The 16722-nt window shown below is 41.8% G+C and overlaps 1 protein-coding gene across 2 annotated transcripts in view; it reads right to left on the reverse strand.

The window, feature by feature from the left end:
- Positions 1 to 1927: 1927 nt before the first annotated feature.
- The window catches only part of chd3 (chromodomain helicase DNA binding protein 3), a 41038-nt gene continuing 26243 nt past the window's right edge, over positions 1928 to 16722 (reverse strand). Inside the window, exons 37-40 of one of the 2 annotated variants that reach the window (XM_056369068.1) lie at positions 16334 to 16529; positions 15288 to 15451; positions 14816 to 14942; positions 1928 to 4295 (exon numbers count right to left, since the gene is read on the reverse strand). In XM_056369068.1, coding sequence (XP_056225043.1) covers positions 4192 to 4295; positions 14816 to 14942; positions 15288 to 15451; positions 16334 to 16529 — 591 coding nt within the window. In that variant the 3' untranslated portion in view covers positions 1928 to 4191. Of the gene's footprint in view, positions 4296 to 5417; positions 10795 to 14815; positions 14943 to 15287; positions 15452 to 16333; positions 16530 to 16722 lie in introns of those variants that run through there. The other variant, XM_056369067.1, reaches the window with a different exon arrangement.

A 16722-nucleotide genomic window follows, 5' to 3' on the forward strand; every position in this document is an offset into this window, starting at 1 on the left:
AACAAAAAGCTAACAAGAGAGTGTGGATTGGACTTACATCCATCAGGTTGACTCGAACAAGAATTCACATGAATGCTATCGTTGCGCCGTGTCTGATGGATGTGTAAATGACACATTAAATGAGCCATAACTACTTTATAAGGTGAAGAAATGTCTAGTGTTCAAAAAAGTCAATTAGCATTGCTTTCAGAAAATTCTTTGACATAAAATAATATATGGTATTGAAAAGTATAGAAGTGGCTTATGCTGCACAATGTATGTCATCAGATAAAAATAGTGTAGTATGGCTGCAAGCTGCATCAAATTTAAACTTTACGTTAAAGCACATCATCAGCTGCTGCCGTGGCCTGAAGAAGGAAACTAAAGCACTGCCTGCAAGTTTTTCCATATAAAACCATCAGCTACATGCCTGAAACTTAAATATAATCTTAATGTACAGTAGAGAGGAGCAATCACCCGAATCAGTCCATATTTTATCTATAATGAGCCTGTCTGTGCAGCGAGATGACTCTTCACCTTAAGTCATCATGACTCACCAACCATCTGCTCTTCAGAGTTGTTGTTGTGTGTATGTATATGCGTGGGTGTCGGAGACGGAGGACAGTGTGAAGAGGCCTGTGAAGAAGAGATGGTGAATCACTGTATCATTCTCACAGCCTCCCACATAGATCTCCCCACGTCTGCACAGCATTCACAGCAATCAGTGCAGATTGACGGCAATTTTTGGTCTCTTGAGTCGACTGTTTTCTTTTGGTTTAGTTGGACTTCAAGCTTTATTACCTTCATTTATCAACCAAAGCAAAAAAATCCACACTTTACACTCAGTTTTGCCCTGGCTTGAGGCTGACTTGTAAAACCTCATCTACTTTGTGACTGATCAGCTTCACTGCTGGGTTCAGAGTAAAACTCCTTGGCCAAGAGGCACTGAAATATACACAGAAAATGGGACAAAGGACATTTCATTTTATGATTTCTGGACCAAAGCGAAGCCGTAAATGTTGTTTATGCTTCTCAGTCCGCATTTACTTTGGTTAAGTGCCCACTAAGCTCTCGTACAAATAACTAATAAACAAAATGACTAATATTATCTGGTATTTGCACAAACAACGACATGATGACTGCGGTATATTTTGATATTTTAAAGTAAGACTATGTACTTTTTGAAAGAAACAACGCAACCATTCTTTTACAAATAAAAAATTACATTGATAAGGATTAAAATGCAACCTTTTTTAATCCACTACATTCTGGGGTTTTGCTGGACCAATACAGCCTTACTTGGTCTGATATAGTAGTATCTAACATTATCAGGTCAATTTACTCACCTAATGACTCTTACTTAACATAACCCCCCAAATGTCACTTAATGCCTCCGTGGCTTTGAACGAGACGGATTCTACAGCTATGCTAGCTTTAACTAGCTCTGTTTGGCTGTATACGGCAGGCAAAGCTGTGTTTTAGCTAAATGCTAACAGCATGCGCACAATGACAGTACAACTTAGTTAGGTACGTTAGCATGCTAACACTTGCCAATTAACACAAAACAAGTACAATTGAGGCTGATGGGAAAGTCATTAGTTCTGCAGGTATTTGGTTACAAAACAAAATATTGAAAAAATTAAAATTTTGATTTGATGATAGCAGTGGATACAAAGTCGGAGGATCAACACAGTTATTGCAATTCATCTTGAGGGGACCATGACTATATATGAAATTTAAAGGCGATCCATCCAATAGTTGCTGTGATATTTCAGGCAAAACCACAAATGTCAACTTAATGGTGGCACCGTGAACGTCTGTACAGAATTTCATGTCAATCGAACGGGTAGTTGTTGAGATATTTCAGAGGAACTGACCGACTGACTTTGCCAATATGACAATATGTATGAAACACATAAACCATCTTTAAAAATCCACACAGTACCTGTTTATCATTTCATTCAGTTTTATTACAAACAAAAAAAAAAGAAAGAAAAAAAAAGATGCGTCATTATAGACATGTTTTCACTGCCACTCATCATTTGATCGGCACCACTAAATACACAGTGACACAAAATACCCAGAAATTAACACTAAAATCTGGAAAGAGGACAAAGTAAAAGTGGAAAAAAAAAAGAACTAAGTGCTTGATTTTGACGCAACATTTTAGTTCAGGGGTTGCAAAACTTTTGAATGAAATAAAATTTGGAAAATGGACTCTGACTATTTCCTGGGAAGATCTGTGTAAAATGTCCTGGGTTTATGGGATAAATTAACTCCTATCTACCTTGTTTTTTTTTCCATTTTTAACTTAAAGCAGAGTTTGACTAGGATTTACAGGTTGACATCAGGTTCTTAATTCATTTTAATGACTTTACAATTGTTCAGCTATGTTTATTAAGGCGTTTTTAAATGATGCGGTGTATAAAATGGTTTTCCAGCCTCTGAATTTCCAGATAATAACCGTGTATTTTTACTGGGGTTAGATAGTATACATTTTCTTTTTGCCCATAGAAGCATTTAGGGTTACATATGGCCTCTTTTCTATATATGTATATGTCATTTGCAAGCCCCAAATCTAAAATGTAAGCAAGAAAAATTAGATTTCTTGTAATATATCTACTTCTGAAGTTAGCTCAACTTCTTCGTTTCCCTTCTCTTGTAATTATAGGACAAACATGGCAAAGAGGTGCATCGTGTGTCGCACATACTGTATCGTTTTTCATAGTTTCTTGTTACAAAAAAATTTCTCTTTTGGTAGAAGCTCTTTCTCAAATAGCAACAGCGAGAACAACAGCAACATCGACGACAACAATACTCATAATCGCGAGAGTAAAAACACAAGAGAACACGAATGAGCTGTTTAAATATGCAAAGTATATCACAGGATTTTGTAGAAAGAAATAGAAACTTGGAACAAAAAAAAAAAACTAAAAAACAAAAAAAAAAACAAGAAAAAAGATTGACTGAGAGAGGGGAGAAGAGGGAAGGAGAGGGCGTCAAGAGAAGTGTTGAGGGTGATCGATAGGGTTTAATAACACTGACTTGCTTATGAAAGGTTATAAACATTCATAGGAGGTTTTTCTTTTAAAAATAGCGTCGTCGCAAGGCCTTTTCTGGAACAGACCCCCCAAAATACCTCCAAGCTCTGTACATAAACTAGAACCAGGGATGCGGGATGGGATGTCGGCAAATACTTTATGTGGTCAAACAAGTCCTGAATATAGTTATCATTATCATACCTCACTGCGTGTGTTTTATCTAAACATGTACCATTGAAAAAAAAAAAAAAAGAAGCAAAACGAAACAAAGGCCCGAAAAACGCTGGAGCTGTGCTTGGAGCTGCTCGGACTGAGAAATCAAGAGTTTCAGCCTCTTTCTGAGAATTAGAAACAGCATTGAAACGACTGTAGGCACAGCTTGATTTTTTTTTTTTTTTCTTTTTTTTCCTTTCCACGAGACAGCATTATTGTGATCGGAGCATGCTTCAGGGGATGGAGTGCGGCGGTAGAAATGATTTTACTTTCACATGCAGCTTCCTGTCGAGAGTTTAAGGAGCAGGGGAAGGAGGACGAAGGTTACATGGTCTATTGAGAGATCTAAAGGTTTTAGGATTGAGGTGCGTTTTGTGTGTGTGTGTGTGTGTGTGTGTGTGTGTGCGTGTGTGTAGGTGAGGTTAAAAGCATCCCTAGAGGAGGAGGAGGAGGCCTGTGTGAGCAGGCCGTTTATGAGGAGTATAATGGTTTGAGGCAGACAAGAAAAGGTCACAAGAAGTTATGAGACAATATGGACTGTATGTACTGTAGGAGTGTGTGTCCATGGACAGTAAGTGCACATATGTGTGAGTGTTATTACCGTATGTGTGTGTGTGTTATTGTAAATTTTTTTGGGGGGAGTACCAGTCAGCAGAGTAAAGTTTTAGAAGACTCATGTCTGTGTGTGTGTGTGTGTGTGTGTGTGTGTGTGGTGTGTGTGTGTGTGTGTTTGTGTGTCAAAGGAAACGACTACAATCACTAGCGGGTCAGTAAGTTCACCCTCAGTCAGTCAATTAGTTTAATACTGGGCGTGTGGTTCAATGGTGCCGCCTGAAGAGCATTCACCCGGGGACTCAACTTTCTTGGGAGAGAAATTGAAGATTCGTTTGCAGCAGATGGGTTTCAGTGTGTGTGTATGTGAGAGAGAGAGAGGGTTGTGTGTGTGTGTGTGTATAGTCTAGTCGTCGATACAGATGACCTCTCCGCTGCGCTGCTCCCGCCGGTGGAGTAGCATCTCCACTTCCCGCTCCTTCTTTACAGACATGGGAGGCCCGTTAAGCACTGCAGGGGGACAGAGAGAGAGAGAGAGAGAGAGATAGAGAGAGAGAGAGAGAAAGAGAGGGAGAGAGAGAGAGATGCAGGGAGTGAGTTCAGCTCATCCGCTTCAACAGGTAAGAGAGAGCAGACAGCCCTCTGTGTGAAATGCTGACTGTTCTTATAGAAACATATGTGGACGTCAAGTCCACCTTTGAGCATCAGTGGCAGCACAGTCGCTTGATCATTACCAGTGTGGCTGGTTGTGTTTTCTCCTTTTGTGTGTGTGTGTGTGTGTGTGTGTGTGTGTGTGTGTGTGTGTGTGTGTGTGTGTGTGTGTGTGTGTGTGTGTTTGTGTATGTGTGTGTCATCATGGCAAAATGTGGTCCTGGGTTAACAGTGAATCTTTTATTTATTTCTAGTTATTTTATTGGTTTAAATGTTGTCAAAGTTACACACGTTTAGTATGACAATACTGGCAGCCTGTAAAATACCCACCATGTGTACAATTTTAACTGTAGAGCGCAAACTCTACCCTAAATTGAGGAAAGAAAAAACCCATATTCACACACACACACAAACACACAAAAAATAAATACATAAGACATGACCTTAGTTTCCTCAGTGGTAGCAACGGCCCTGAATGGAAGACTGTTTAAAGTCCTCATAAACAACAATGAATGTCTTCTTCAAGGCGGAGACACAATGACCTTTGGGTGATCAGAGACTTAAAATCCATGTAAAAACTGGTTTAAAACAATGAAAATATAAACATATATATAAAATATAAAAGAGACCTGAAAATGTCAATTGATAAATCACTTCCAAAATGTTTATTCATTACAGAAAAGAAGAACAGAAATATTTCTGCGGTGGAGCTGACAAAGGGGACGAGAAGTAACATCCTCTTTTGTAAAATAAAGCAATATTGTTTTAATGGGAAACGTGGCCCAAGTTCTGAGAAGCACACTATAAATATCCCTGGTGCCGATGATGCGTTTGTCAATAACATCTGTATCTGCATTGTTTTCTTATGACAATTCAACCAAGGACCATTATTTTCAGATTATCGCATGTTAGTACCATCACTCCTAACGCGTCATTTTTCCACTCTTAAGCAAACAGACCAGGTCCAGGCATGCTGCATGACACTTTGATAATCTTTTTAATGAGCAAACTTGCATAATACAGTACATCAATATATCATATTACATATACAGTATCATGTTTACAATGATGAGAAAATCCCAGAATGCATAACTGTTAACCTGGCGAAAGTGAGGCCAGCAATGAGTATAAACACACGCTCTCTCACACACACTTACAAACACACACACAGGAACATCAGGACACAGACACACAAACACACACAAAATTATCTTCTTTCTACACGAGTGCACAGCTGGCCAGCACAGGGATCTGTGCTTCCCACATTTGTGCTCTATCATGAATCTGCTCGGGGAGTGGAACGGCGAGTTTAGCGCTCCTTTCAAAACAAAGCCAGGAATAGCCTAACAGCGCACTTCTCTCACTCGCGCCACAGGCAAAGATAAACTGTCATAACACACCCCGTGCAGATCAAAGATGTGATAAGGAGTGTATTGAGCTGAGGACATTTGGGGGGGCTCCAACTGTGTGTGTCTAGAACCAGTGGGGGGACCATTTATGGGAAAACTTATGGCACTTTGCCAGCGGAGGCCAACGGAGGGAATGGAGGAAAAGAGGAGACGGAGTCAGTAAGTGTGTATGTGAGTGTTAGTGTTAGTGGTGGTGGTGGTGGTGGGGGTGGGGGGGGGGGGGGGCAGACAAAATCTGATAAGGAGCAAAACAAAATCGAGGTAAAGACTGGGTGAAAGAGCAAGAGAAATTACGGGTACGTAGCCAAAAAAAGATGCAGAGACAGAAGATAGAGACGTGGAAGAGAGAGACGAAAAAAGAGAGAGAGAGAGAGAGAGAGAAAAGAAAACAGTACAGTGCTCTGGAAAGGGAGAGGACAAAAAAAAAAGAAAAGAGGGAGTCCGACCGATAAGTCAGCACGGCCAATATAACAGCAAGAAAACTGCAGCACAGATATGCCAATTTAAAATCGGTGTCACTGTTACATTATTTGTCCAGCAGAGAGCACTGACAAGTGTATTTTACAACTGTCAAATGTCCCACTTCTCCGTTAATCCCAACCATAACCCCAACCCTAACCATGACCTGACATTTCCTGCTGCTGCTTCACATTAAAAGCATTCAACGTGAAACACGGAGTGGCTTTTATTGTGAAGCAGTTGCATGAAACGCCACAAATGTCAGTGAGGTCAAAAATGTGTCCACATAACAAGACGTGGTCATGATCAGCCTTTTTTTTTTTTTTTTTTTTTTTAAAAGCGGGTCAGTTTTATTTTTGACTTATTTCTTCATCAAAACAATGTACGTTTGTTTGGCTGCAGTGTAAGCAAACACTAACTGCTCTTCAGATGTACTTCTAACAAAGTAGTTGCTCAAGGAGTGTTTGATGTCGCACTGAACCGTGGTACTTCCTGTTACCAGCAGTTCACCAGGACTGAAATCTGAATGATTTGTATTGGCCTCGCAAAAACCCAAGTATCAGTTCGGCTCCACCAAAATAAGGCATATAAGGTAACGAAGCCGTGAAGATAAAACACGAGGAGGAATTCAATGAAGCACTTGTACTGTATTACACCAGATAACAGATTCCCTCTGTGAAGTCCAACATCGAACATTTCACTCTCCTGCCAAATTCACTCTGCAGTACTTCACCTCTGTCCAACTAAACTCCTCCTCCTCCTCTTTCTTCATACAGATCACTTGCTCTCACTACTCTGCCTACAGCTTTACAGTAGCAGCAGATGTTGTTAGACAGATAGACGTTTTCTGGTCCCGAATTAGGTTGGCAGTGATATATTTGTAGTAAAAATATTAGAAATCCAACAACCCACACCTGGACATGTCTCTAAGAATTCCTAAAACTTCAGTTTTATTTCTGTACTAGCCTGAAAACTCTGGGACTGCAGTGGACAGAGCGTGTAAAGTGCATAAAGGCAATAAAAACATTCCCAGCCAACATGCGAGCCTGCGTCTCTTCCCTGTAGGTCCTGCCTACTATCTGATAGAAGTGAAAGCTGCCATCTTGGCAGGAAACGTAGCATTTTTGCTTTCTGAAAAGCTTTGCGTGCGTGTATCCATGCCAAAACCATTCATCAGGGACAACCTCTTGTCTCTGAACTGTCAACTTTTCAGGAACTTAAAAAAGCACAGGCTTGATTTCAGAATTAAAGAGTCCGTCCAGCTGAGACTTGAAGACAGTTTCATAAATCCACAAGTTGCAGGAGTTTTTTCAGTCTACAGAGAAAGCAATAAATGTTTTTGTTGGAGGTGAAATCATCAATCAAGGATTTCACTCTGAACTCTGACAGAAATATCTGGCTTTTTGTTAAGCTAATAAATGCTCCACTAAGTTCACCAGCTAGCCGCTAGCTTTAATTGGTGGGCCGGTACCTGGGCAGGTAGCGTACAGAGGGTTTATCAGAGCTGCCTGCAGCTTTAAACGAGGCTGATGAGAGCAGTGGGACTGAATCCAAGCTGTAAAGCTGCGGGTCGTAAAAACCAAAACAATGAGCTCAAAGATGCTAAAATGCACCACACCACTATGTCTTAGTTTAGTTATTTGAGCCCCAAGTTTTAACGTTTGAAAACGCATTGTAGTGTGGATGGGCAAAAACGGAGACCAATGGAAACGATGACATAGACACCCACGGTCACTCCCTGATTGGGTCTTATCAACCTCGACAACAAGTGGTGAAAGCAACATTAATAATAAAATACATTTACTGACCTTGTTATCTTTGCTAGAAGCTGTTGTTTAGTTAAATTCAGCATTTTAATGCTGCAGCTGTCTTTAATGTGATTGCTCAGGTAGGTTTGTGTTTTCAGGTTTGATAGTATGGACGGAGATCGTTTCTGATACGGAGGTAAAACAGGTCGTCTGGACGGAAAAAGGCCGTTTTAAAATGAAAACGAGTGTAGACGTAGCCTCAAGTTGAGGAAAACAACTGAGTCGGGTGATTAGTACGAACGACCCCTTTCGCATTGCACATAGCAATTTGATTGACTGTTAATATGAAAATATTGATTAGTGCAGCTTTAATTTATAAGTGATATAGCTAATTTTAAACTGTTTTATATTGTCTCAAAGAGTTTTTGCTTTGTGTTAAGACGGAAATTAAACAGTGATGCATTTGAGAGGTTATTTTGTGAAATAGAAAAAAACATTTTCTACAAAAGTAAAAGGCATCCATAACAGTATCTGGAATTCATAAAGATATCATATTGGTACCAATATCGAAAACTTTAAATGATACCTAGTGTTGATAAAAAATGGAAGTGCTACCATGCTCACAACACATGTACAAAAAACACATCGACACACACAGTAAATTCTCATTGCAGGCCGCACCAACGCCACACTTGTCTGGTCTTTATGTCCTTCGAGCTTAAAGGGGGATACCACTCAATTTTAGCTTAAAAATCCTAGAAAAGTCTGGATTGTGTGTAAGTGATTGTTCACGTCTCCTCTTTCCAGAAACGAGGCGTAAGAGTTTGTTCTGCTCCCCACTCTCGGATGTCACACTGATGTACAGCTCTACTGCACACACACACACACACACACACACACACACACACACACACACACACACACACACACACACACACACACACCGAGCTGGAAAAACGATGACAGAGTCCAGAGTGTTTTATTTTCTCTGGGATCAGGGGACATTTTCCAGCGTGGAATCCATCACACTGTCACAATAATGGAGCTCGAAGAACAAAAATGTCTCTTCGGGCTTCAAAGCGAGTCTCCGTTTTTCTTTCAGTGACAGATTACGGTCTTTAGCTTTGGGGAAGAGCTGCTCATAAATACAGAGTTTTGCCGCGACGAGACTTAAAAACAGGAAATGTAAATACTTCACTTGAGTGATATTCCCCTTTAAGTGACCCCTTCAAAAAAAGGTGCAATAGTAAATATGCTTTGTAATACAGTACATATCTCAATACCAGCCCATCAGATTGGCTCAGAGCAACACTGCTACTGATTGTTGGACAAAGGCAACGTCTCAGTTTTTTTTATATCTATGGTTCTTGCTTCTACGCTTGGTTGGACTTAGGAATGCTAGGGCAAAAGAGTCCATGGGAAGTAGTGTTTTATACTTAGAAAACTTTTTTTTTTTTCTTTTTTCTTTCTTTCTTTCTTTCCTTTTTTTTTTTTTTTTTTTTTTTGCAAGATAATCTTAGTCCAGTTTGTCCCTTTCTATTTCGAGGATCTCATCTGCTTATACTCAGCAGATAAATTAGCGTCTTCAGGTTTTCAGGTTGTGTGTGAGGTCTGGAGTGTATAATGTGTGTGTGTGTGAGAGACTGAGAAAGAGAGACGGAGGAGTGGAGGACTGTGGAGGAATGAGGGAGTACAGGGTCAGAGTGAGGGGACAGGCTTGTTCAGTCAGCTGGTGGATGAAGAATTGATCCGGGGGGAAATCTCTTCTTTTTTTTTTTTCCGGCGCAGAGGGAGAAACAGAAAAAGAAGTCTCGGGAAATCTGTCTGAGGAGGAATAAAAAAAAAAAGAGAAAAAAAAGAAGAAAAAAAGAAATCCTCCTTTGTTGCATTTTTCTTCAATTCGGCCTTTATATCTGAATTCCTGAAAACCTGTGATTGCATTAACATACTGTCTTTTTTCCCTTCTTTCTCAGTTTTTCCTCTCAAAGTCAGATTTTTTGACTTTTTTTCATTAGCGCCTTTAATCTGTGCTTGAGGATTTGTTTTATCCACACAGGTCAAGTCTTCTTTTCTCTGTCTCTCTGCCTCATTTCCCCCCCAATGCATCATTAGTGCTTGATGTCAGAGCCAGCTCTTCACCTCTCCCTCCCTCTTCCTCTGTGGTTAATTGCTTGTTTTATTTTGTAGAGCACTTCTTTTCACTTCTCGTGTCCTCTCCTTTTTACTTTCTTGCTTCCTCTACTTGTGCGATCCATCCAGTGAGTTTTACTTCTCCCTTTATATTCCTCCTCTCAGTCCAGGAGTGTCCCTTGTCCTTGGGTCCTTTTTGGACTTCCTCCTTAGGCATTCAGGTCTTTGTCTCTCCTTTTCAGCTTCCACTGTCTCTTTTTCAGTTTCTATTTTTACTACATTCCAGGATCTTTTATCCAAACGTCCTTTCTTGTTCCCACTTGGTGAGTCTCCCCCTCCGGCCTCAGGGTTTCTTTGGTCGGCCATTGCGCGGCAGGTTCTCCACCGTGTTGCTGAGCCGGTACTTGACGATGATGCTGTGCACCGTGGACTTGGGCATCCTCAGCTCTTGCCCGATGGCCCCTTCTGACTTGCCGTCCTTCCAGAGGTCCACCACTCGCTGCCGCTGCACCACATCATGCTCCTTGGTCTTCTGGCAAACGCCGGCAGCGGTTGGCCCTCCGGCGGCTCCCCCAGCAGCTACCCCGGTGGCCCCAGCAGCGGCGGCAGCTTCTGTGGGGGCAGACAAGCGGCAGACTGTAGTGGAGACTCGGAGAGGGGAGCAGGATAATGTGACACTTTACTGGTCCCCGTAGGGAATTCTCTTTTAGTTTGCCTCCCTCCTCTGCGGGGAGGTCAGAGGTCAGGGGGGAGCTACTGGAGCTGGTGAGAGTTCAGCGTCCAGCTCAAGGACACTTCAGCAGGGCAGGCGCTTGCAGGCACGAGGGCTTGAACCCATGCGCTCGACTCCATGTCTCTAATCTCTACGCCCCTAAAAGATGAAGCTTTGTCTAGATTGTGGGACTCCTTTTAGTGCAGATGAGCAGCTTCCTCATGGTAGTACTGATGGCTGAAACAGGTTTTCCAAAATGCGATTCAAGATATTCAGCAAATGCTGAGATATTGCCATGTGTGAGACAGCACAAAACAATCCTTCATCCAAGCATTTGGTGTATCATTACATTTTGTAGCAGAGTTCACAGGGTGCAGCTAAAGTTGTAGATGTGTAGTTAAAGTGCCACGGCAGACATGCATATTTTTGGACATGTTTTGTGTACTCAAGTGAGGGAGCTTTTCTCAGGAGAGTGCTGTTAATGGAGGGAAGCTAGGAGGTCGCAAAATCAGAGGATTGTGTTGTTTTAACTCCGTCCATTTCTCCTGCTCACTTTTTTTTTTCCTCTCTGGCTGAATCTAAAAAGGTCAGGAACCAGCGGAACCCCAATCAAGACCACAAATGCGGCCTCATTTGCTGCATGCTTGTGCCCTGCCAGAGTTCAGGATGTACAGAGTCGACTCGGCCCAGCTCGGCCCTGCGCTCAGCTCAGCTGCTCGCCACGAGGCCCCCGCGAGCAAAAAAAAAAAAAAAAAACCCACGGAGCAACACAACTCGCGCGCGACTATTTCTGAACAGCCGTCGCCGGGCCCAACCCTCCGCCGGCTCACAAGTCACAACACGACATTTACACAACTAAACTACTTCTGCGGTTTCTGTCCCTCTCAAAATACCTTGGTACAAAGTCCGAATGTTTTCTTGGCATGGCCAGACTCAGACAGGCTGAGCATAATGACATTTTCAGAGATAGGCTCTGGCTCTCTAAAATGCAATGCTTTTGACAGATGTCTCAGTCTACAATTACATAAATCAAGATACACTGAGTGAGAGGCAGGCGCAGCACTGAGAGAGCTGGCTGTTGTGGTTTTTACGGCAAAGCTATTGGGGAATATCAGGTTTTACCAGTTATCTCTGCCACATCTCAGCTATCCAAACATCTCCGAACACGAATGCACATGCAGAGCGGAGAGTGCGTCTGCTGAGCATATGTTGTTACCAAACTAATTATGAGAAAATAAATTCACAAACTGCCTGTGAGCGCTGACATACTGCAGACGGGGGAAGTTGGACAAGAGGCCAAAACAAAATAGATTTCCTTTTTATTTTTTATTTTTTTTATTTTTATGACTTTAATTCTCAGACTTTTAACTCGATAAGTAATAAGTGCCACAATAGCACTTCACAAGAGAGAATACACACGCTTTGAAAAAGAAAACACTCCTCAGGCAGGTTTGATAGCACAGACTGTGCTTTTATTGTTGCACAATGTGTCATTACTGCTGAGCAGAGTATTGAGGTTTTGAGGTTGGACATGTTAAGAGATGAAAATGCCTTAATATAGCAGAGCAGCACGTTTGTGTTTGATTTTGGTAATGTCTATTTCAGGTGTTTATCTGGCAGCCACATCAGAAACTCTGCTACAGATGTTTTTTTCCGATATGGACTCCTTTCTGGATTTTGAAAGTTTCACAACCTAAGCTGCTTGGGGAGATAAAGTGTCTATTCAAAGTGCTTTAAACAGTGCTGCTTTAGAAGCCATCAGTAGTGGTTCTTTATTCCACATATTTAAGGATTATACTGAAATTTAATAGTTAAATAAGCCTGTACTTGATCACAGAACTAACTGTAGAGCATAAAAACTTCTCCTGAAATTCCCACAGTCAGTAATTACAATAAAGCCCGAACATTTTTTTTCATTTTCTTTACTAAATGTTTTTCCACAACAACATAACCATATAAAGATGGAATTCCTCAGATGATATCTTTAAATAGGAGCAATGTTTTGGACTGGATTTGCCCATCATCAGTGAAAGTTGCCAAGTAATCAAATCCAGATCTCTAAAGCCAAAATTTGTGCTTCTCCGTCAGGGTGTCGTGGAGCCTCTTGTAGCTCTGCTGGAGCTGACGAGCACCCTCTGAGAAATGTAACTATAATACTGCTGCAGACGTACCACAAGAGCTGTAACTGGTCAGCTTGGGCTGCCTGTGTTTTCTCATACAAGTCTCTGATGCCAGTAAAGATGAGAAGGTTGAAGAACACAACTACACGCTACACAAACTTCTGTTCTGTGATATATAGTGAAGTCACTTTGGGTGCAAAACCTTCTTGCTGCTTTCCATCACAAAGTGAACTTAAAGACACTGTGAGATATAAAATACAATTTCCAAGGCTTGATCTCGTCTCCCTGTTTTTGTTGCCGAGTTATGTCTTGTTGTACGCCAAATCTCTTCATATTAAAATCCCTTGCTTTTCTCTTCCTGTAATTAAATTTTTTCATGACTCATCTCAAACTTGGGTGAGTGTGTGTGATCCGGGATGCCTGGGTAACCCACACGTCATATATAACCTCACTTGACCGTTAGCATGTGAGTCATAGCAGCCAGAGGGCTAGAGAGAGGCGGTGGAAGTAGCTAGCAAAGCAATATAATAGTAGGAGGTGCTATACTGCTAAAGCCACACCCACTTTTGAGCAATTCAATCAAATCTTAAAGTTTTGATTTAAATCAGTCTCGTAACAAAACCCCACCTGCATAATGAGATGCATTGAAATAAAAATGCTCAAAACTGATGCAGCAGAGGCCGAGATATCCTGACCTTCAGTCCCTTGTATGGGTCAAGCTCCAAAAACACTAGATCCTACATTTCCCATAATGCAGCAGTGTCTTTCATTAGACCTTCTTGTCTGGTAAAAGTCTGTCAAACTCCATGCCCTTAGTCTGTAATGCAGGTTTTCCGTTATAAGTAAGTAATCTCCACGTCCAAGCTGAGATAACCCAGATGACATCAGGGTTATTTTCTCCTCCGGAGCCATTTAAGACATTATACAACTGTTTTTACAGGCCCCTTTAAAAATGACAAGTTAAAACAAATTTGTATTTTATGCTCTAGGTGGCAAAGTCTTTTATGGTTCAAACCTTATCATCATCATCACATCCATTACCCATAACTCAAAGAAAGGTTTCCTTCAGGTACACAAAGAAAGCACAACATGGCTTTGTAATGTACTAAATCGACTGTTGCTGTGGTGCTACAACAATCAACAGGTTCAATTCTCTGCTGAGCCATAAATCAGTTCCTGTGCCAGAGGCAGCTTCGGTGCAATTGCAATAACACCTCCGCAAAGAAGCATAAATCAGCTTTAAAATCACCGGCTTGCCAAATGTCAAACAGATCAAACAAACTGGTTTTCGTCTTCTGTAAATTACCCTGACTCCTGTAATTATGATTGCCCTAATAATATCTGTTTATTAAAACTGATTGTAACGCTTTTTCTCACACTCAGATTCACAGACAGATCATTTCCACTTGTAGGTGAAACCCAGTGTTCCCAAAACCCCCCTTAACCGATCCCTTAAATAGTTTCAAATACGATTAGACAATTGTCCACATGCAAACCAAGTTTATTTGAATTTGCTTGTGTCAGCTCTTCAAATCAAAAGTATATCAACTCAAATATTAAAGCCCAAAATGCCATTTTTATGAAAAGATATCCAGGGAATCGTTTTTTATAGATATTTCCCGTTAATTCAGCCTGACATATTTGATATATCTGTAACACCTCGATATCTTAACTTGAAATTAAAACAAACTCCTCTGGGCTTCAGCACAACATATGTTTGTAATGACGGCTCCAACATCCGACCCCGCCATTATTTGCAGCGGCAGAGGATGTCAGTGTCAGTGGAGCCTGAAACACTGACCTGATATGAAGGATCCCGGTGGCATCTGACTGTAGTTGGCCCCTCCCATGTGTAGGGCGCTTGGGGGGGCAGGGGTGAAGGGGGCTCCATAGTTCTGAGGGGTGGCGTAGGGTCCTGGAGGTATGGGCTGTACACGGAAAAGAAGCTTTTATTTTTAGGAATAATGTAGAGAATGGCTATGATGTATAAAAACAGAACAGATAACAATAAGGAAAATAAGACAAACCACTTAAGAGTTACATAAGCTGAGAAAAAATTTGCTGAATAAGCAGCTGTGGAGTGGAAAAAGCACAGGTGGGTGACAAGATAATGGGCTCTGTGTTTTCATTGGCCGCCCTCCATCTATTATTTTTCCACTGAGCACAGGCAGCCTGAGCAGGTTTCAACTTGTGAGGGTGGCTGTTAGAATGTGTGTGTGTGTGTGTGTGTGTGTGTGTGTGTGTGTTGTTGTGTTCAGCAGCAGGCTGCTGACCGGGGGTGTGTGCGTCTCAGTGCCCTTGCTGGCCAGCCGGCTGAGGATGCTCCTCTCGGACATTTGCAGGCGTGCGGCGATGGGCGGGACTCTGGACAGCGTGGCCGGTAGCCGCGTCACGTCGGCCTTCATGTCGCTCAGCAGCTCCTCCAACTGGTTCAACACTGCAATGACAACAACAAACATCAATAACTATTGACTTACCAGAGGACAGATGTAGTGCTCCACTTTTGATCCATATCTAAATGATTTTAGCTTCTACTTCCTGCTTCTTTTGGGCGTCTTATTCATTATTGATGCTTTATTTTGATAGTTTATTTATTATGGAGGAAAAAAGTGTCCCAGGGTCAAAACATAGGATCTGGTACATATTCAGTTGCTTCAGTATCAACTTTGGAAAGTAAATACAGGTAATATTATTTGTATATGTTCAGGGTCACTGCAACCTCCATTAAGGAAGCACTAAAACGTTCTTCGTAGTTCTTATTATAAATATCATTTACTAAATCTGAGCACTATTAACACAGTTTCAACTAGGCCCATTTCTCATTCTGTCATCACATCCCCACATGGAATTCATCACAGATTACAGACCAGCAGCATCGCTTTGCAATTTAATAAAAAAAAAAAAATATTCACAGGCGTTCATGAGGTTCAGCGTTGTTACGTGTGGAAACACAAGACGAGAACAAGAACAGTAGTGTGCTGAGCACGCAATGCGAACAATATAAACATGGACAGACTTGCCAGGCAGGCAGTGAGGAAATGTTTGGAGCTATCACTTAACATCGTGTAAGCTTATCTGCTTGGCTTAAATGAAGTCCGCTCCGGGCAGAGCGATATGGTTGCTGCAACAGGAAACGGGGTGATTGCACAACAGCGCTGGTGAGATGTGTTGATGATGCGTATCTCTATTCCATTGTACGTCTGTGCTTATCTGTTTGCCGATCTCTCCAACTTCATCTAAATCTGTCCGTCTCTGTCACAATGTTTGTACAAACAGATTTTAAAAAAAGAAACTTTTTTTTCTCCCCATCATCCCCGACCTTTGTGCAGGACAGCGTTGGCTGGCTTGTTGCCCGCCAGCGACTCCTTGCTGAGGTGCTGGTGTGACTCCGCCAGGCACTCCACCTCTGCAAAGCGTGCATTCAGCGCCATGGCTGGGTGGGTGGGGTCCTGGGTCATGTTCAGGTAGGCCGCCCGCCGCAGCTGCTCCTCGATCACTAGCGCCTGCTCCAACAGCTGGAGGGGGGGGGGGGGGGGGGGGGGGGGGAAGAAATGTATTAAAGTATAATGTTGTATGTTGGTATGTCTGCAGACTGCTGTTCATGTCAGAAAACATTACAGCACGCTCGTATGTACTAACCCAGTTGGTCTATAATGCCTCAGAACCAACAACTATTGCTACACAATTAAATCATGACATTTAATTTAT

This window comes from Seriola aureovittata, chromosome 23 (assembly GCF_021018895.1).
Source record: "Seriola aureovittata isolate HTS-2021-v1 ecotype China chromosome 23, ASM2101889v1, whole genome shotgun sequence".
NCBI classification, from domain to species: Eukaryota; Metazoa; Chordata; class Actinopteri; order Carangiformes; family Carangidae; genus Seriola; species Seriola aureovittata.